Source organism: Rhineura floridana, chromosome 6 (genome assembly GCF_030035675.1).
Source record: "Rhineura floridana isolate rRhiFlo1 chromosome 6, rRhiFlo1.hap2, whole genome shotgun sequence".
NCBI classification, from domain to species: domain Eukaryota; kingdom Metazoa; phylum Chordata; class Lepidosauria; order Squamata; family Rhineuridae; genus Rhineura; species Rhineura floridana.
In genome coordinates this window covers 68,648,855-68,669,598 of record NC_084485.1, presented here as the reverse complement: position 1 = coordinate 68,669,598, position 20,744 = coordinate 68,648,855, and the positions used below count along the sequence as shown (strand labels likewise).

Here is a 20,744-nt window from a genome sequence, read left to right as displayed (position 1 = left end):
TCAGAGGGATGTGGCAAATCCAATCCGGTTGCTCTGCCGGTCAAATTCAGTGTAGTACTGTCCGATGAAACTAGCGCCCAGAAGCCAAAGAGGGCCCAGTGGAGGAGGAATGTCAAAACCAGAGAATGCCACAACACAGAACTCTTTGCCGTAGTTAGAATGCTGCAGAGAGAATTTAGGAAGTGAATCAACAAAGCAGTTTCATTGCCCTAGATCAACCTTCGCCAATTTGGTGACCTCCAGATGTTTTGGACTATAACTCCCATCAACCCTAGCCACCACAAAAAAAGTCATCCTTTTTTAAGGGTACCCATTTTTTTGTTTGTTTAGAGTGCCTGACATTTTCTTCTGGTTGGGGTCCTGTGCCTTTAACAGCAGTGTGACTAGCACAAATTCAGGAAGTTAAGCTTTCTCCATCACCCAAATTTTCTCTATTGTTTTGGATCAAGGGGATTGAAAAAAGTATACGTAATGCCTCAAGTGAGAGCTGATGGTAGAAGGCTCTAGTCTTTACTCTGAAATCTCTGTCCCCATATTCTGCTGGGTTCCACATGCTCAGATTCCTTACTTGGTCTCTCATTAGCCTAGATTTTGGTATATATATGGGATGACACCTTTTGGAACTATGGTTCAATTTTCCTCCGATGCCCACATGGCAGCAGGTGTTTTTTTTGTTTTTAAAAAAATGACAGAGTATCTGTGTAATTAATACTGTTGTGCCAAAATCTACAGGAGAAATTCCATCCAGCATGGAGAAACAGTGATGGGGAAATCAATTTCTTTGATTAAAGACATAGATCCTTGGTCTATTAAAAAAAAGGATAATCAACCTAGATATTCTTGCCTATAACCTTCCCCCAAATTTGTAAGATTTTTTTAAAAAAATTCTGAATCAGTTTCAGTCAAGGTGGTTTAGAGGAATTAAGTATCAGGCATAAGACACTAACAATAGACCGGATAAGGATGATACTGATTTGTAGTAGTTTCAGGACAGACAGAAGGGAGTGTTTTACCCGGGGCATAATTAATTTGGAATTTATCAACAGACTACCTTAGGTCACTTAAAAAAAAAGGGTCTTAAGAGAAATTCATGGAGGAGAGGTGTATCAGCAGCGCTTAGCATGGAGCCACATGCTCTTTGTTGTAATTAATACAGAAATAAGTGTGTCTTTTATATCTCCCATTTCTTCTAGCTGCCCCGTAACAGTCCTATTTATTGCAAATCCTTGTCCAGTATCTCACCTGGAGGACATAGGCAGAGCCGCTGAGCGTGTAGGCTCTCTCTCCAAAATGGAAGGAAATATCAGGCAGCAAATGGATTTTCTTACATTCAACGACATACTGTGAGGGAAGAAAGGAGTTACAGGAAAATGAAACTTTTAGTCCTTTATCCCAGGCTGTGGGTCAAAATACTTCAGGCAAGAGATGAAGGCCTAGTTCATCCAATGTCAGCGGAAGTCTCTCCCAGCTGCCCAGATTTTAATCTAGGTTTCACTTAAGCAAAAGCAGCCTTCCAACCAAAGCTGCCTAGGACTTATCTCCTTTTGGGAAAACCAACAAATTACCCAGAGGGAGAAAAGGCAGTGCTAAGGTTGCCTGTTCCAGACTCGGAGACTGTACCTGTAGTTTAAAATATTTCAGGGCAGCAAGAGGGTGCTTTCAGGTATAGGAAAGCAACCATGCTTTGGGTCCCACTGCTATTTTTTCTCATGATTCTTTGGGCAGCCATTTCCTTGTCCACCTCTGCAGAACAGGTTAAACGTTTGGAGGGAGTGTTCCATTTACTTACATCTGTTTCTTCAATCAAAGTAGCTCCTATGGCTTTCATCAGAACAGACACTGAACTAGCTGGGCCAGTAATAAAGGAAGACCCAGTATCTACAGCCGCCGTGCAACCTTCATGACAGAACAGCAATTCACTCCCTACAGAAACCCTACAGAGAAAGCAAAACAGCCTTTCAAGTTTCAGATAAATCCATATGCCCCCTCCTCCCAGCAATGGAACAACCCTTTTAAAACCTAGAGAAGACAAGTAATACTTAGGATGTGTGTGCTAACATATGGAGTGATTTCCTAGATTAGAGTGGGGGGAACCTTGCGGCCCTCCAGATGTTGTTGGACTCCCAACTCCCATCATCCCCAACCAATGGTCAGGGATGATAGGAGGTCTAGTCCAGCAGCATCTAGAGCACTGTTCTTCAACCTTGGGTCCCCAGATGTTGTTGGACTACAACACTCATTGTCCTCAGCCAGTTTAGCCAATGGTCAGGGATGATGGGAGTTGTAGTCCAACAACATCTGGGGATCGAAGTTTGAAGAACAGCAATCTAAAGGATCACAAGTTCCCCATCCAAGCCTTAGATACTGAACAGGTCTGTGACACATGAGGTTAAAGAGTGCATTCGACTATCTCTTGCGAGATTTCTGCATAATGCAGCAGCAAACACATAGCATGACAAATAAATACAATTATATACAGTAGGACTCAGCTCATACGGCAGATTCCGTTCCAGACCGCCGCCGTAAAGCAAAATCCGCTGTAAAGTGGAACGCATTGACTAACATTGTCTAAAATGGTGCCTGACGAAAAATGCCGTAAAAGTGGAACAAGTGCCGTAGGAGCGGGGCTTTTCTGCAATTGACAACCTCTGTATCGGTGGAACGCTGCAAAGCGGAGCGCTGCAAAGCGGGGCCCTACTGTATTCCAGTTAATGTAGACTTTACAATGGCATCATAGGCTGTTTAAGGAAAAGTTAGAGTGATGTATGAAAATGTTTACTCCTTTGCTTCCATATATCCCTTCCCTTCTGTTTTCAATGTACTTTTTATTGTTTTGAAAGAATTGAATGGGATATGTTTTGTATAGGTTTAAAGCTCAATGAAGGTTGATTAAAAAAAGATGCTCAAGTTTAATAAAATGGAGAATTTATTCCCTGCAGTACCAATGCTGGGCTATTCAAACTGATGGAGCGTGGAAGGTTTTGTGAATTACTGGAGCAGTGAACAGTGGTATCACTTACCCTTTAAGATCAATGTGCCAATAGCCTTCCCGGCTAATGCTGAGATAGTGGAAGTCCCCAGTGTAGTAAGATGGGTCACTGCCTCCAAGGATGAGTTCTCCCCCAGTGTTCAACTCAGAATTTCTAGGACAAAAAGCACAAGCAGAGTCCTTTCTACCCACTCTTGTACCTCTAAGAGGAGGAAAGGGAGGACACGACACACTCCAGGTTCTGCCTGTCAGATTCTCGTTGGCAGGGGAAGGAGATACATACAGTCAGTAATGCAAAGAGATGATTCTTGCACACAAGAATTTGAGGAGAGGCTGCTCAGAATGGTTGGTACAGAGGTGGGCAGATGTGGACCTCTACATGAGCGACTAAAATGGATTAGAAACTAAACTTTCAAGGCAAAGCAGACCATTGCCAGTGGTTGCCCATTGGGTTGGAGAACCTCAAGCCTGGGGCCCTCCAAGCCTCTCTAACTGGCCCTCAGGGCTGTCCCAAGGCTACACCCCCTCTTTCCAAGCCACGCTCCTCAACAGCCCTGCTTTGTGCCCTCATGGAGTTTTTGCCCAACTGAACTGTGTCCTTGAATTCCTGGATGGAGGACAGAGAGGGGTGTGTGAAGAAACTCTCCTATTGTATAAAGCAGTGATTCTCAAACGGTGCACCCAGGCACACTGGTGTGCCCTAAGAAGTGGCTAGGTGTGCCTCAAATATTATGAAAGTATATTTTAAAAATGAGAAGAAACCCATTTGTATAGGGTAAGTAAGAGTTTTCTATAGTTTAAGTTATTTTTTATTCATAGTTTAAAATATATTAGTATATTTTTAATTTTGTACATGAAGTGCGCCAGAAAATTTTTATGTGCTTTACAGTGCGCCGCAAACCAAAAAAGTTTGAGAACCACTGGTATAAAGGGATATTTTGCATTTATTGCTCTGCCCATTTTTGCCTCTGGCCCCACCCATCATTGATATGTGGGAATGCATGACAGAAGAGAATGCAGCTCTGGAACTGAAAAAGATTCCCCATGCCTCTTGTATATGTCTGCCTGCTGCACCAGCTGAAGTGTCCAGCCTTCAAAGGCTGAGTTGATATATACTTGGGAGGACAGGGCACCTAAAGCAACCTATACTTCCTGCAGAGCCAGTGTAATTTCCCACTCAGACCAAGGGTGAGATTGTTAGCAAGGTTACTTTAGGAATAGTTGTGCTCCTTCAAAAGAAAAATAACAATAATTTACTTAATCTAATCTGCGGGTGGGGACAAAGCCCCGGCACTAGAAACAGAGGTCGGGAAACCCTGCCATACATCAAGCCCTGAGCATAGCCTGCCATGTTGCAGGGCTTTAGGGACAGGGGCAACCAATATAGTTAGCTCAGGGCTCATCCAGACGACTCCAAAATGTGTGACACGCGCGCTATGTGTGCTTATTATTTTTCGGTCGTCCAAATGACGTTGCGCGGTGTCACTCATTTTGCGGGTTAAATCCGCTCCTTCCAATACCGGCAAAAATGCGATTTGCTGTTTGAAATCGGGAATTTCATTGGGACATTTTTTTTCATTGGGAAACAGTGAACAAAAAGGAGAAAAGTGAGGACTATCAGCTGACAAACCGGATATGGAAACGGTGGATTATCCCGCTCCGTTTGGATAAGCCCTCAGTCTCCATTTCTCTTCACTGCTAATTCCTCAAGTCCTCTAACAATCATGGAGATCAGGAGGGAGAGGTGGAGGTTCAGATGCGAGAAGCAGGGGACTGTCTGCTATTGCTTTCCTTATCCAAACATCCACGCGAGTGAGAGCCTGTTGCAGATTTCTGGGAGTCCTTCCTGACAGAAGGTAAGGGGAGTTTGCCCCTGACGAGCAAGTGAGTAGAACTGCAAACATAGGTGTAGTCATGAGAAGAGTTGTACCATTGGAAATTCCATCTTTAGCACTAGGGTTGCCAGGTTCAGGGCCTGAGACTGATCCTGTATCTTTAGGAGAAAAGAAAGTCAGCCAAGTGCAGGTGTTCTTGCAACACTGTAATGGGAGAAACCACAAGGTGGAATCCTCCCTTCCCACTGCACAACTTTTAAAGATACAGAAGACCTTTTGGAGGCTGGGGCTGGCAACCAAGAGGTCTTCTGTATCTTTAAAAGTTGTGCAGGGGGAAGGGAGAATTCCACCTCGTGGTTTTTCCCATTACAGCGTTGCAAGAACACTTGCACTTGGCTGACTTTCTTTTCTCCTAAAGATACAGGATCAGTCTCAGGCCCTGAACCTGGCAACCCTATTTAGCACCACTATTAGTGGAGCCCCGTAACTGGTCACCTAGATCTGGCACACAAGGATGTTGGTATACAGTATGTTAATTGCATTACTCTGGCACAATGGCAGACTGCAGCTATTTTTAGGTGGAATTCAATCACACACTGGCGAATTCAGATTGTGCAGTTACAGTTGATTGGGAGGTCCTGCACAACAAACCTGGTTCCCCAAAAGATTGGGTGTGTCACAATCAGGAAAGTGAGGGGAAAATCCAATAGAAAGTGTGAGATAACATTTGCTTTGATGCATCATCATCTCACCTCCCTGCAGACAAATCAGGATGAATGCTTAAATAGCCAGCAACATCTTATCTCCCTGCAAATAGGTCAGGATGAATACTCAGTAAACAGTTCCTCTGGAAGTGCACACTGATAAGTGTTTTTATGCTATGTTTGTTCATTAAATATTCCCAACAAGCTACCTTGTTACTTAGGCACATGGGAAGCTGCCTTATACTGAGGCAGACTGTCAGTCTTTCTAGCTCAGTAGCGTCTCACTTAATGTCAACAGTGCTGCAAGAATCTTCCCCTGCCTTACCTGGAGGTGCCAGGAATTGAATCTGGAACAGACTGGTGTGCTCTGCCGCTGAGGTACATCCTTCTCCAAATGTATGAAAAACATACTTCAGCTAGATAATGAGCTTTTTTGGCTCCTTATGAAAGATTTCCCTAAGGGTTCCCAAACTGTGGACTGTGGACCACCAGTGGTCCACGAGCTTCATTCAGGCGGTCCGTGGCATGTCTACATTAAACGTTTAAATACATTTTTGATTGTACTTTTATTGCTTCTTTTATTTCGCATATTGTGTTTTATTGTATTACACTTTGCATCCTACGGAATGCAAAGTGTAATACAATAAAATATCATATAAGCAATAAAAGAAGCAATAAAAGTACAATCAAAAAGCACCCAGCACCCAGTACAGTGCATTACGATTGCTACAACAGGCAGAAACGTCAGTAAGCGGCCTGCTAAGACTTTAAGCAATTTTCAAGTGGACTGTGGGGGGGAGGGGGAAGTTTGGGAACCACTGGTTTAAAGCACAGGTCCTCCCAGCTGTCTGGTTTCAGTGGCTTGTTATCCCTCACCTGCTGTAGTAGACAGAGAAGACTTCTGCCGTCAGGATCTTTTGAGACATTATCCTATCAAACACGGGTGTAACCCCATCGATGGCTTGGCTGGGATACCCCATGCCGAGCACTCCATCAAATCTTGCATAGATGAAAGGTTGGTTTGTTAGTGCTATGGCTTCTGCAAACACCTGGACAACAGGAATGCCAGCGACCTGGAGAGAAGAAACCAGAGGTATAAAGGTTACTGTTGAGCAAAGCAGGCATGGATTTTTTCTCACTGCGTTACTGTGTTCAGAGTATTATCAAGCCGAAAGGAAAAAAACTCTTAACACTCCATCTCTCTCTCTCTCTCTCTCATTTACATTCATACAGGCACACACCTGCTATTTCTGTATCATCTCCACCAGGGTCAGCCCTACCATTAGGCAGAGGGATGCAGCTGTCTCAGGCAGTGGATGCGTGGGGCAGGCAGTGATGGTGAGGTGTTGGGGGACTTATGCCAGCTAAGCCAGGCTGCTGCCCTCCGGTGCTGTAAAGGATGCTGTCTTTTTGTCAGTGTTTAAATAGGATTCAGCTGTCAGTCTGGTCAGCTTTGGTGTGTGGAATGGGAAACTTCACCTCAAGCAGCAAAATGTCTTGTGCCAGATCTGACCCTCTATAGCATGGGGTCTGTCATATGGTCTTGCTATATAAAAGCTTTCCATAAAACTTTTTTTAAAAATTACATTTATATCCCACCTTTCTTCCTTCATGGACCTTAAGGTGGCATCCAGGTGATTTCCAGGTGATTCACCTATCCAGGCTTGAGTCTCTGCTTAGCTTCAGCAAGGCCTTGTGTGCCTTCAGACTATACACTAATTATAACTGGCTTTTCCCTTTCCACCACTATGGTTCCAGCCCAATTCTATAGTAGCCTGATGATGGCATGAAGAGAGTTGATAGAGAGAAGTTTGTCTCCCTCTCTTATAACACTAGAACTCGTGGACTTCCAATAAAGCAAATGCTGGAAGATTCAGGACAGATAAAAGGAACTACTACTTTACACAGTGCATAAAGCTATGGAACTCGCTCCCAGAGGAGGCAGTTATGGCCACCAACTAGGACAACTTTGAAAGAGGATTAGACAAATTCATGGAGAATAAGGCTATCAATGACTACTAGCCATGGGCTACTAGCCATAATGGCTATGCTCTACCTAAAAATCAGAGGGAATATGCTTCTGAATACCTGTTGCTGGGACGGGGGAAGAGAGTGCTCTTGTGCTCAGGTCCTCCTTGTGGGCTTCCCATGGACATCTGGCTGAGCACTATGAGAACAGAATGCTGGACTAGATGGGCCACTGGCCTGATCCAGCAGGCTCTTCTTATGTTCCTACAGATACAATGGAATATAAGAACTTAAGAAGAGCTCTGCTGGACCATGTCAAAGGCCCATCTCATTTAACATCCTCTTCTCACAGTGGCCAACCAGATGCCTATAAGAAGCCCACAAGCAGGACCTAAATGTAATACCTCTTTCCCTACTTGTGTTTTCCAGCAAGAGGGCCGGCGCCAGGCATGATTGGGTCCTTGGGCACCAGCCTGATCTGGACCTGCGTCATCGTAGGCCAATACCCCCTGATACAGGTGGTGTGGGGATAATAAGCCCACCCAGGCACCCCACCTATCTCTTGTGTCAATGACGTGCACATGTAGTGGCATGCCTGCTATCAACCGAGATGGTGGCAGGGGCATCAGCCACTGAGGGGAGCCCCCGCCACCATTTTGGCTGATGGCAGGCATGTGTGCACAGTGTGCATGGCATTCATACTGACAGGAGAGGTAGGTGGAGCATGCATGCGAGCTTATTGAAGCCTCTGCTATCTGTGTTGGGGGGGGTACCTGGAAGCTATCTCTCTGCAATAGACTCAGGTTGCAGGACCTGATGCTTCTGTGGATCATGGAACAGGAGCACCACCCTTCCACCCTAAGAAGGGGCCCTTCAGGGACCCCTCTGGACCACAGGGGCCCTTGGCCGGGGCCCAACCTAGCCACCCTCTGGCGCTGGCCCTGCCCAGCAACTAGTACTCAGAGCCATAGTGCCTCTAGCAGTGGGGGTAAGAAGGGAAACCTTGCATGGGGGTGATTGCTTTGCTGCCATATTTATTCTTTTTATGTTTTAAGGCAAGACAGACAGACAGACAGACAGACAGATGCGTGCTCTAATTAATAGAGAACATAAGAACATAAGAAGAGCCTGCTGGATCAGGCCAGTGGCCCATCTAGTCCAGCATCCTGTTCTCACAGTGGCCAACCAGGTGCCTGGGGGAAGCCCGCAAGCAGGACCCGAGTGCAAGAACACTCTCCCCTCCTGAGGCTTCCGGCAACTGGTTTTCAGAAGCATGCTGCCTCTGACTAGGGTGGCACAGCACAGCCATCATGGCTAGTAGCCATTGATAGCCCTGTCCTCCATGAATTTGTCTAATCTTCTTTTAAAGCCGTCCAAGCTGGTGGCCATTACTGCATCTTGTGGGAGCAAATTCCATAGTTTAACTATGCGCTGAGTAAAGAAGTACTTCCTTTTGTCTGTCCTGAATCTTCCAACATTCAGCTTCTTTGAATGTCCACGAGTTCTAGTATTATGAGAGAGGGAGAAGAACTTTTCTCTATCCACTTTCTCAATGCCATGCATAATTTTATACACTTCTATCATGTCTCCTCTGACCCGCCTTTTCTCTAAACTAAAAAGCCCCAAATGCTGCAACCTTTCCTCGTAAGGGAGTCGCTCCATCCCCTTGATCATTCTTGTTGCCCTCTTCTGAACCTTTTCCAACTCTATAATATTCTTTTTGAGATGAGGCGACCAGAACTGTACACAGTATTCCAAATGCAGCCGCACCATAGATTTATACAACGGCATTATGATATCGGCTGTTTTATTTTCAATACCTTTCCTAATTATCCCTAGCATGGAATTTGCCTTTTTCACAGCTGCCGCACACTGGGTCGACATTTTCATCGTGCTGTCCACTACAACCCCGAGGTCTCTCTCCTGGTCGGTCACCGCCAGTTCAGACCCCATGAGCGTATATGTGAAATTAAGATTTTTTGCTCCAATATGCATAATTTACACTTGTTTATATTGAATTGCATTTGCCATTTTTCCACCCATTCACTCAGTTTGGAGAGGTCTTTTTGGAGCTCTTCGCAATCCCTTTTTGTTTTAACAACCCTGAACAATTTAGTGTCATCAGCAAACTTGGCCACTTCACTGCTCACTCCTAATTCTAGGTCATTAATGAACAAGTTGAAAAGTACAGGTCCCAATACCAATCCTTGAGGGACTCCACTTTCTACAGCCCTCCATTGGGAGAACTGTCCGTTTATTCCTACTCTCTGCTTTCTGCTTCTTAACCAATTTCTTATCCACAAGAGGACCTCTCCTCTTATATTCTTCAAATATAAGCATATTCTTCAAATAAAAACATTTAAAAATGTTGCTGTTTGAATGAGACTTGAATGAGAAAGGCAAAGAGTGTTGACTTTGGGTTCTGCAAACATCTTAGGCACTGACTGTCTCCCAAGAGATCTCATTTGGGAGCAGGGGACTTTAGCTGTCTGTTGCTGTATTTATTTAAGCTGTGCCTCCATCAGAGCTTGGAAAAGTTACTTTTTTGAACTACAGCTCCCATCAGCCCAATCCAGTGGTCATGCTGGCTGGGGCTGATGGAAGTTGTAGTTCAAAAAAGTAACTTTTCCCTATGTTTAACCTGTGTCTTTGTAAATAAACACAAATATTGAAAACCATCACAAGCCTCCAGTGACTTCCTTTGAAATGAAAATGAACCTGGGTTAGTGCTGTGCCCCTGGCACTTCTCACCACTCACAGAACTTGGGGAGTGTTACAATATTTAGTGCAGGAATGCTGAACCTTTGGCCTTCTATATGTTGTTGGACTCCAATGCCCCTCAGCCTTAGCCAGCATAACCAATGGGCAGGGATGATGAGAGTGATACTCCAACACCAGCCATAGGTTCCTCATCCCTGAATAAGAATAGAAACACATTCATGGTTCCAGTGTGTCTCTACCTCTCTCTTCTGAAAATGGGGGCACACAACACTACTCAAACCCCACCCCTTTTTTCCTGTAAAACCTGGTGGGAGCCGCTTGAGTGCATTTTTTAAAAATCCACTTCTAACAGATTTCGCAACTGATCAGCAGATAAATCTGTTCACCCTTCGGATGTGGTTAATGGAAACACTTTGATCGGGCGACTAGTGTGTTTCCAGCCTAAGTGGATGAAGTGACAGAAGACAAGTCCAGACTAGCCTTTCCCAATCTAGTACCCCCAGCTGTCTTGGACTACAACCCCCATCATCCCTGATCATTGGACCTGCTGTCTGGGGCTGATGGGAGTTGTAGCCCAAAACATTGGGGATGGTGGTATCAGATTAGGGAAGACTGGTCCTAGCTATGGGGATTCTCCTTGTTTGAGTACAAGAGGTTGCAGCCCTCATCCAGTAATTCTGTGTGAAAGAATCCAGGTCTGTGAATAGCCTTGTCCACACCAAGGAAGAGGAAAGAGTTAGACCAGTGTCTTTCTTTCATAAGCAATAAGGCATATGAGCGAAAGGAGAGTAGCCTCCCCTTGTAAAACTTACTGTGACAATGTCCTGGCTAAGGAAACCCTTAATGTGTCCTTGTGCATACTGGATCACAATTTCAGTTCCATTTGGCCTGTATGTACTTGATTTGGAGGAGACATAGCGGCTGTGTGAAACTAAAAGGAAGGCAACCAATGGAATTAGCATTAAGGTTACATTCATCAGTGCACTAGAAACAGCTCACATTCCACAATAAATGAATGAATGCTTTAACTACCACACGTTCCAACTAAGGCTGCAGTCCTATACCCACTCATCTAAGAGAAAGCCCCACTGAACTCAGTGAGGCTTACTTCTGAGTAGAAATGAATAGAATTGCACTGTGAACAGCAATGCAGTTGTCCAGGGTCGGGGGTGTGTGTCTTAGTTTTTGGGAGCAGGGTCCCAGTGTCCTTTCCCCCTGATTGGAGCCAATCAGAGTAAAAGGAGGCACGTTAGCCACTGAAAAGTCTCTTCTCAGTAGCTCACACACTCCCCTTTCATGCTGATTGGCTCCTAGGGATATCTGTTGTTGCTGGAGAAGGCACATGCAGGAAGGACTGAGGAGTATGGAGACGAGGACAGAGAGCAATCACGCAAAAGTGGAAAAGGAGCAAGCAAGCAAGGGAAAGTGGAAAAGTCTCTCTCTGCTGCATGGCCTTCAGTTAGTAAGTTTGTTTGTTAACAAGGATCTTATTCTTATTGCAGCAGCAAAAAAAGGGAGGAGGGGGAAAATGTGTGGTTTTGTCCCAGCCCAAAGCCAAAGCCAGGAGTAGTAGTTGGGTAGGGAAGGAGGGAAAGAGAGCAAAAATATGTTCAAGGGTGGGGAGAAAGTATGTGTCTGTGTGATGATGGTTCAGCTTTTAATAATGTTCTACATATATGTGTCATGCATGGTAAGGTGAAATGTAAATGAATATGCCTAAGAGAAAGAGAGAGGGATGGAGCCAACACCAGAGGTTAGGATCAGGAATTTCCATGCTTAAGTTTCCCCCTAAAAGTCATAACTCCGCCGAAATCCACTTATTCTGAGCCTTAGTATGAAAAGCAAGAAGGGAAACTCAGCGAAGGAAGTTCCTTACTATACAGCATCTTAGTACATTTGTCCATGTACATGCACAGGAAATAATATATCTAACTGAAAGACAACACATGCAGATCTGTACTGATTATTGCAATGCATCAGTAGGGGAAAGTACTCCAAACAAAGTAAGAGAATGAAAGCTAATTTTATTGTATAATCTTAGAAGGGGGTGTGGCTGTGTGGGGCATGGCTGTGAGGGGGCATGATGTGACTATCATGGAGGGACCCTGTACTTCTAAATTTGCCACAATTTTACTGACTGTAAAACAATGGTAGGGAATTGTTTCTGCCTAGTGGACCAGATCTTAATTTCCCTGACCTATGGCAGGCCACAGTTATATCAGGTGATGCTCTGAATTGAAGCCCCAATTGGCTTTGGTTGATTGATTGGTTGAAAATGGAAATGGACTGCCTTCAAGTCGATTCCGATTTATGGCAACCCTATGATTAGGGTTTTCATGGTAAGCAGTATTCAGAGGTGGTTTACCATTGCCTTCCTCTGAGGCTGAGAGGCAGTGACTGGCCCAAGGTCACCCAGTGAGCTTCATGGCTGTGTGGGGACTTGAACCCTGGTCTCCCAGGTTGTAGTCCAACACTCTAACCTCTATGCCACACTGGTTAGGGACCATTTTAACCAGCTGGATTGCAAGGTAAGGGCAGTTTTTTTATTTTTGAGAGATATTTTTTGTTCTCTGTACTACTATACTAGGGAATGAAAAGGAAAATATTGATGACCTCTCTTAACAGTGAGTGGAAGCTTTTGTGTATTACTCTGATTCCTCAAAAATACATCTATACAATATTGAAATTTTGATTATATACTCATCTATTTAAATGTAATTGATTCATCTATTAATCAAAAGGCGGATAGTTAAACAACTAGTTGTTTTTTTAAAGGATGACAGACCCACTTTTAATCTTTAGTATTTGTTGCTTCTTTTTGAAGGTCTGTAATTGACTGAATAATGAGTATTACTCAGTGCCCAATGAATATTATAGTGCCCGAATATAAAATACCAAAAGGCCAAACTGGTACATACTTCAAATGTCATTAAAATAATTTCCTGAAATTCAGTTATTTCCTAGATAATATTAATATCAAATATCAGATTGAAAAGTTTTTTTAAAAATCACATTTTTTCCATTCTAGTGTTAATATACGATGGAACAACTATCTAACACACACTGTTTGTTCATAGCCAGACTTTCTAACATATTCTACCCATTCACAGCTGCAAGTTGCTGGTAAATGTCCAAATTCCATTAACAGAAACAACACACAAAAACTAATCTCTGTATGTATATCTGTTGTACCAGGAATGAAAAAGGCTTGCTGTGAAGGAGGCAAAAGACAGCATCTATCGTGCAAGTGGAACAGTGTGGCAACATATGCATTACCCCCCATGTACAGAAACCTATGTGGCAGCCTGTGCTCAAGTATGTGCACTAAGCATAGTTTCTTTGCAAGCACAACAGCAATCGTTCAGCCTTCTGCTCTTTCCACAGTTCTCTGTGTGAAGATTCCTATTGACTTCTTTTTTGTTAATCTTGATATTTATAACCAACAATTGAAAAGAAGTGGGAATTAACATGGCAATCTATGTTACATCAAGAATGATCAGATGTTGATCATCATGAAAATGCACAAATCCAGGAGTCTCCATACTATATTCTTGGCATGAGTATCCACAGTGGAGACTGGTAGCTCCATTGTCAATGAAGCAGTCACTTTGTTCCAGGTTTTAGTCTGAACTTTCAGGGAACTGTCCAAGGTGCAAAAGTGGAGCAAATTCACGTCTCAACTGACATCGGAACCACCAGTCTCCACTGAGTATGCATGATATTCTCCATAACTTACCACAGGCACTGAAGAGTGGGGAGCACTGTTGGGATGGCACCCACAGGTTGGCTGACCCTGTGTCAAAAACTACTTTGAAGATCTGGGCTGGCGTACCAATACTGATTTCACCATAATACTGCATCTGAAAGACACATTGTAATAGAGAGAAATAGTGGGACTGCTGATTCCTAAAACTTAGGGCCCCTGAAGACAGATTTTTTTTGTTCTGCAACATGTCATTGATGCAATAATAGCACACTAGTGGTGGTTTTCTATTGGACTGTTCACATATCATTCTGCTGTATTAGTTCTTCTGTGATGAGTCCCCAGCATTACTGCATTATTGCTCTCTGGAGGGTGTTCATATTTATTTATTTAACACATTAAAAAAAACCTTAAAGGGTTTTTTTTAAAATCTCTAACTGGAGTTGCAGTATAGTGGAACAAACCCCCCCCCCATTTCGAACATTTCTGGTATAAAAAGTTGCAGGATTTTAGCATGAAGTTACAGGACAGGCATTGATTGGAAACTAAGCAGTCTGCCCACCCTGAAGACTTTGCAGAGACAGGCAGTATTGAAAGCAGGGGTGGGTATAACCATCCCAATATCATCATGAGCATAAATAGTCATGAATGCACAATAAAAAGGATGACTGGAGGGGCTCGTAATCATGGCACATTCCATAAATACCAATATAAAGGTGCTTGGGCTGATTTGTTGACTCCGTTGCTCAGGGGGCATAATCAAACACTCACATCCAGATAGTTTGTGAGAATGGTAGGTGCTGTTCCATTATGATGTCCTTTGCCAAGATAGTATATATTGTTCTCCAAGGAAGGGATAACATTAGACACTTTCATTCCCATCTTCTGCATGGTCTCTCGGATTGAGGGCATTTTCTTGAGTGGAATCCTAAAAGGTATAAAGAAGGGAATTATAAACCTTGGGTGTTTATAAGACACAGTCAGGCCCAGTGCCGGCGGGCAGCCAGGTTGGGCCCTGGTCATGGGCCCCTGTAGGCCAGAGGGGCCCCTGAAGGACCCCTCCTTAGGGTGGAAGGGTGAAGTTTGGCAATCTGTGACAGTGTCAGGTAGTGCGATTCAGTGACCTGACACTGCCGCAGATTGCAAAGTAGGAGCTCACGGGCATCCCCAGGCATCTCCCACCCACCCCCATACAGGCAGCACGAGGCCTTATAAGCCTGCCCACCCCACCTACCTGTTGTGTCAGTGCAGTGCGTGCGTATGACTGCAATTGCCCGAGATGGTGGTGAGATGCCCCTAAGAGGCTGACTTATTTAAGCTCTGCACCACCTGAATTGGGCAGGAGTGTATGGCTGTATGGTGCTGCAGGCCCAGGGCAAGCTGGTACCCAAGGGCCTAGTTGTGTCTGGCGCCAGCCTGGACACAGTCATATTTGCAATATGTGTGGAGATGAACAAACAGAGCTGCCAGGTGGCCAGTGGTGACCAGAAGTTTACAATTTACTATTTTCCAACAGGAAAAGCCTCCACCACAGGAGGAGGATGTTTTAAAAACCCATGGCCACATAGGGAATCCGAGAGCATATTTTTCAGAATAAAGCCCAGCTGCATCTTATGCTTGGATGTAGTATCTGTGTCGGGTTGGAGGGAATGGCTGTTACTATTATACTCCCACCGCCCCTGGCTGCTCCCTTGTAACCCCCTCCCCTTTGTCAAGAAACAGGTGCAAAGGTGATTTGCCTCTTTGGAGAAAGCAGCAAGAAAGCCTTGCTTCAACAGCTTCTAGAGACAATGACTGGCTACAAGCACAGCCAAGATCATGAAAACTGCTCTGAAACTGGGAATGGTGAATGAATACTGAGAATGCTATAGCTTTTTTGTTATGGACTGCTGCTATAACATATCTACAGAAGATGCTTCCACAAGAAGTGATGATGACCACCAACTTAGCTTCAAAAGGAGATTACACACATTCATGGATGAGAAGGCTATAAACCGCTACTAGTCATGATGGCAATATACTATCTACAGCAGCCTTCGCCAACCTGGTGCTCTCTAATATTTTGGACTGCAACTCCCATCAGCCCCAGTCAGCACGGTCAGTGCTCAGGAATGATGGAAGATGGTGTCCAAAATACCTGGAAGGCATCAGGCTGACCTACAGGATGACAGGCAGAGTGGATGAGGGCTATTGCCTTCAAGTCCTGCTTGTGAGCTTTCCATAGGCATCTGGATGGCTGCTGTGGGAACGGAATGCTGGACTAGACAGGCTTTTGGTCTGACCCAGTAGGACTCTTCTAATGTTCTTATGAGCTCTGTTTTTCTCTTGCATATCCACAATGCCTATTCCATCTTCCCTCCAAATTCATATTCAGCTAAATGAACACTGCTGTAAGAACCGGCCCTTCTAAAGCCATGTGGATGGGAAATACAGGCTGCGTACACACCATACATTGAAGCACATTATTTCCCTCAAGGAATCCTAGGAACTGTATATTGTTAAAGATGCTGGTAACTGAAGTTCTGTGAGGGGTAAACTACATGACTCTTTGGGGAAAATACTGTGCTTTCAATGCATGGTGTGTACACACCCTTTGAGGCCACTAGGGAACACACTAGTCGTCAGAACATATCCATTAGCTACACTGGGTAGAGAACGGGTTGATCCGCTCATCAGTTGCAAAATCTCTTCGAAGCTGATTAAAAAAACCAAAACGCACTCAAGCTGATTCCACCAGTTTTTACAGTAAAACGGGGCAAGGTTTGACTAACATTGTGTGCCCCCTTATCAGAAAAGAGAGGTGGAGACACACTGGAACTGGCAGAACAGTAAGTGTGTATCTACCTTCAGGCTTTGCCTCAAAGATGAACAAGCGTTTTTTGCAGTCAGTTGATCCACAGACGGAAACTACCTTGGCTTGGAATATGCCTCTCACTTGCTCTAGATGGCAGTAAATGCTTGCAATGAACTGTCAGCAATCAATTTTCTCTAGTTTTCAGCTTTTTTAAACAAAAAATAGAATCCTTTTACTCATAGAGCAAATGTTGACGTGTGTTCTTCAGTCCTGAGTACAGTTGTTCTGCATCATCAAAACCACTGAAATTTGTGGTCCTTACATTCCAGATGGTTTTTAATTATCATTATTTTTTCAAATGTAAAGGAAATGACGCTTCATGTTTGTTATATAAGCATAATCATGATTCTCTGCCACTCACACAATGCTCTCCCATTACTATCTGGGGATACAAACCCACTTAACTGTTCTGCCAGTTCCAGTGCTTCTCCACCTCTCTCTTCTGATAAGGGGGCACACAACATTAGTCAAACCCTCCCCTTTTTACTGTAAAACTTGGGATCAGCTTGAGTGCATTTTTTTTAAAAAAAAAAATCAGCTTCAAATAGATTTTGCAACTGATTGGCAGATCAACCTGTTGCCCCTCCAGGTGTGGCCAATGGAAATGCTTGGATGTAGGCAACTAGTGTGTTGACATCTTTCATCTGCTACTCCGGTCTGCAAATTCCTTTTCTGTTCCAAAGCCAGCAATCACCCCTTCCTTTTATGCTGCAGCAGCTCCCATACTTGCTTTCCCATACACTCTCTCACAAACTCACTTAGTGTCCACAACGGCTAACAACAGCTTAGCATGCTGGGCTGATTTAAAATATCTGTAGTACTGCTATTGCATAGCTATTGAGAAAGTGCGTTGTTATGAGGAAGCAAGGAAGTAGGTTTTAGGAGGCATGCATGCAGGGTCCTAGATTATACCATTCATAGCCCCTTTCCAAAAACTGGAGGAAAATGAAAAGTGTTCCTGTGGTGAGACTCTTTCATTTATTATGGGAAAGAGCCAGAGCTCAGTGATAGAGCACATGCTTGACATATGAAATGTTGCAGTTTCAGTTACTGGCATATTGAAGTGGAGATGGGAAAGACCGCTGTCCAAAACCTTAGTCTCTTAAGTCAGTGTAAAAATGTAAATGCACTGCCTTCAAGTCGATTCCGACTTATGGCGACCCTATGAATAGGGTTTTCGTGAGGCTGAGAGGCAGTGACTGGCCCAAGGTCACCCAGTGAGCTTCATGGCTATGTGGGGATTCAAACCCTGGTCTCCCAGGTTGTAGTCCAACACCTTAACCACTACACCACACTGGCTCTCTAAGTCAGTGTAGACTATACTAAACTAGACAGAACAGTGGTTTGACTTAGCTAAAGGGTCCCGCCAGACAGGTTTTTTAAATTTTTGCAGGTGTATTCTGCAACATGTCATTGATGCAATAATAGTGCATTAGTGATGGTTTTATACTGAACTGTTCATATATCATTCTGCTTTATTAGTTGTTCTGTGATGCTTCCCCAGTGTTACTACATTGTTGCCGTCTGAAAGGGGCACTCTTGTGCTGTAACACAACAGAAGTGGGACAATAAATACCCTGGGGCATTTGTAGTATGAAAGGTAACAGGATTTCAGCAGAGAGTTATGGGACAGGCACTGAGTGGAAACGGAGCAGTATGTCCACCCCAAAACCTTTGCAAATAGAAACAGTATTGAATGTGGGATTGCCAATAACTGCCCCAATACCATCCTGAACACAAATCATCATGCATGCACAATAAAAAAGATGTCTGAAGGAGCCCTTAGGCAGCTTTCTGCATTCCCCTCCCCCCTCCAGAACAGCTTTGCAGACACGTTTAAATTGCTGAAAATTGTGATTTTCTGGATACCTGCCTTGATTTCTCAGTGGAACTGAGACATCTCTCATATGTAGCACTGATGTTTATGGAGCAGCTTAAAGGACAGGCTGTGCCTACTATAGACTTGTCTCCCAAATTCAACTGCTCACATTTATGCTGGGGTGATTTATGCCAATTTTAACGTCCAAAGCTGAACTTCTACTTCCTCCCAAACCTTCTTCTTTCTTGATCTCCTTCTCTGGTAGAAACATCACCTGTCATCTCACCATTTATTCCTTATAACCCACCTTCAACCCTAAGGGCAATTCCATTGTGCTGGAATTGGTTCAATGGTAGAGCATTTGCTTTGCATGCAAAAGGTCCCAGGTTCAATCCCCAGCATCTCCAGGTGGGAGAGATTCATGTTTGAAACCCTGGAGAGTTGCTGCCACTCAGTGTAGACAATTACTGAGCTGGATGGACTAGTGGTCTTCAGTATAAGTCAGCTTCCTATGTTCATATGCACACTGATGGAATGAGGATGATGTTTTAGTTGGTCTGATCAATGGATGTGAGAATTGCTAATGCATTGCCCTATGTATCAATACATGTTTCAATTTTTGCGAAACACATGTGTGGACTGTACCATCCCCCCCCCATGATTTCTTGATCAGCATATAATTTTCTTGGCACAATAATTTAGTTTCCTTTTGTACTTCTGGAGAGGTATCTGCTCTGCTGCATCAACATTTCTAATGACTGCAGCACTGGTGAACAGGCAAGACTGCATAACTGCAACGTTTCTGCAGAAGTGTAGAGCCCCTGCTTCCACCTGAATAATCAGGACAGTCCAAACAGGACACGGGCACATGGATGAGTCTTGTGGCTGTCATAAGCTAGCAGAAACTGAAGCAGGAAGCCTCACAGCAAGTCAAGTGGAGAAACTGGAAACTGAACATTTAGTACTCCATGAAAAATACATGCTCATAAAAAATACATTTATGTGGGAGTGACACTCATAGTTGCTTAAAACCAAATGTTTTTGGTCCCCAAACATTTTTGGCCTCGGGCACATTTGGAAATCTAAGAAACTGCAGGAGCAGGGGGCCTTTGCAAGTGCCAAGGGTGCGTGTGCCCACAGGCACCATGTTGGAAATCCCAGGGTTAAGCAGTCACTCCAAGACCAAATTATTATACAAAATAGTTTGGAAAAAAACTACTAAAAACAACTATTATAAAGAGCTTGCCAGAGCTATCTTGTTGTAAATTAATGTTGACTCAGTGAATTTGTATTGCTATTATTCCAGATGAAGGTCTGACATAAATGGTAGCAAAAAGATGGCAAGAAGCTGGGCCACTTTAAAGAATCCAAGGCCCCAATTTTGAACCACATCCTGGTGCTCACTATCTTTTCTGCATATGCTACAGTTTCCCACCACCACCATTCACATGAAATACAAAGTGGGCTAGGGGAAAAATGCAAATGCTGCCAATTTCCCTCAGTCCTATTTGCTCTTTCTGGGGCTTCCACTTGAAGTACTTAGTCTAAGCAGTCATTCTGTCTTGGTAAGAAGGCATTTCTCCAGCAACCATTGGCTAGGACTTGACTAAAAAGAGATGGCCCATTACCTTTGGAAGGCATCGCTGGAAAAGCACAAGAAGCAGCTAACCACTGCAAAGACCCAGGACTGCTGCATTCTGCTGTTGCTTTGGGTAGGGAAGCCTTCACTCTGAAGCAATGTGTTCTTCTTGTATCCAAAGAGAAGCCATGTTCATCGGGCTTTTATAGGAAAGTTTTCTGTGCCTGACTTAGGTTCAATTTTGATTGCTAGGAAGGAGGTAATAAATCTTGTTAATTAGAGGAGGGGGACTACCTTTGGGGTACTAACCTTGACCTCACTTCCTGACAAAGGCCAGCTTGGTCAGAGCACACTATTGCTTGTGTATGAACACTTACTCTCTTCCATGCACATAATTAGCCCAATGTACGTAGCTCAGTGAGGCAAATCAAGATCCCGCTTAGGCATATTGTGGAACACATTTTAAAATACCCTAAGTAGGTCAGTCTTGCTCTCTTTGTGTAATAGCATTTCTTAGCAAATATCTCTGTGTCTGATCCTGAGAATCTGCACTCTGTTGGACTAGTGGACAT

General features: G+C 44.0%; 1 protein-coding gene across 1 annotated transcript; it reads right to left on the bottom strand.

Moving 5' to 3' along the window:
* REN (renin) lies at window positions 1-20,289 on the bottom strand. Its single transcript, XM_061630378.1, has 9 exons — window positions 20,222-20,289; window positions 14,692-14,848; window positions 13,954-14,077; window positions 11,030-11,148; window positions 6,405-6,601; window positions 3,021-3,143; window positions 1,790-1,934; window positions 1,243-1,341; window positions 1-162 (listed from the first exon to the last, which is right to left on the bottom strand). Exons 1-9 carry the CDS (start codon window positions 20,287-20,289, stop codon window positions 1-3), a joined length of 1,194 nt encoding a protein of 397 aa, XP_061486362.1.
* Between the last annotated feature and the right edge of the window lie 455 nt (window positions 20,290-20,744).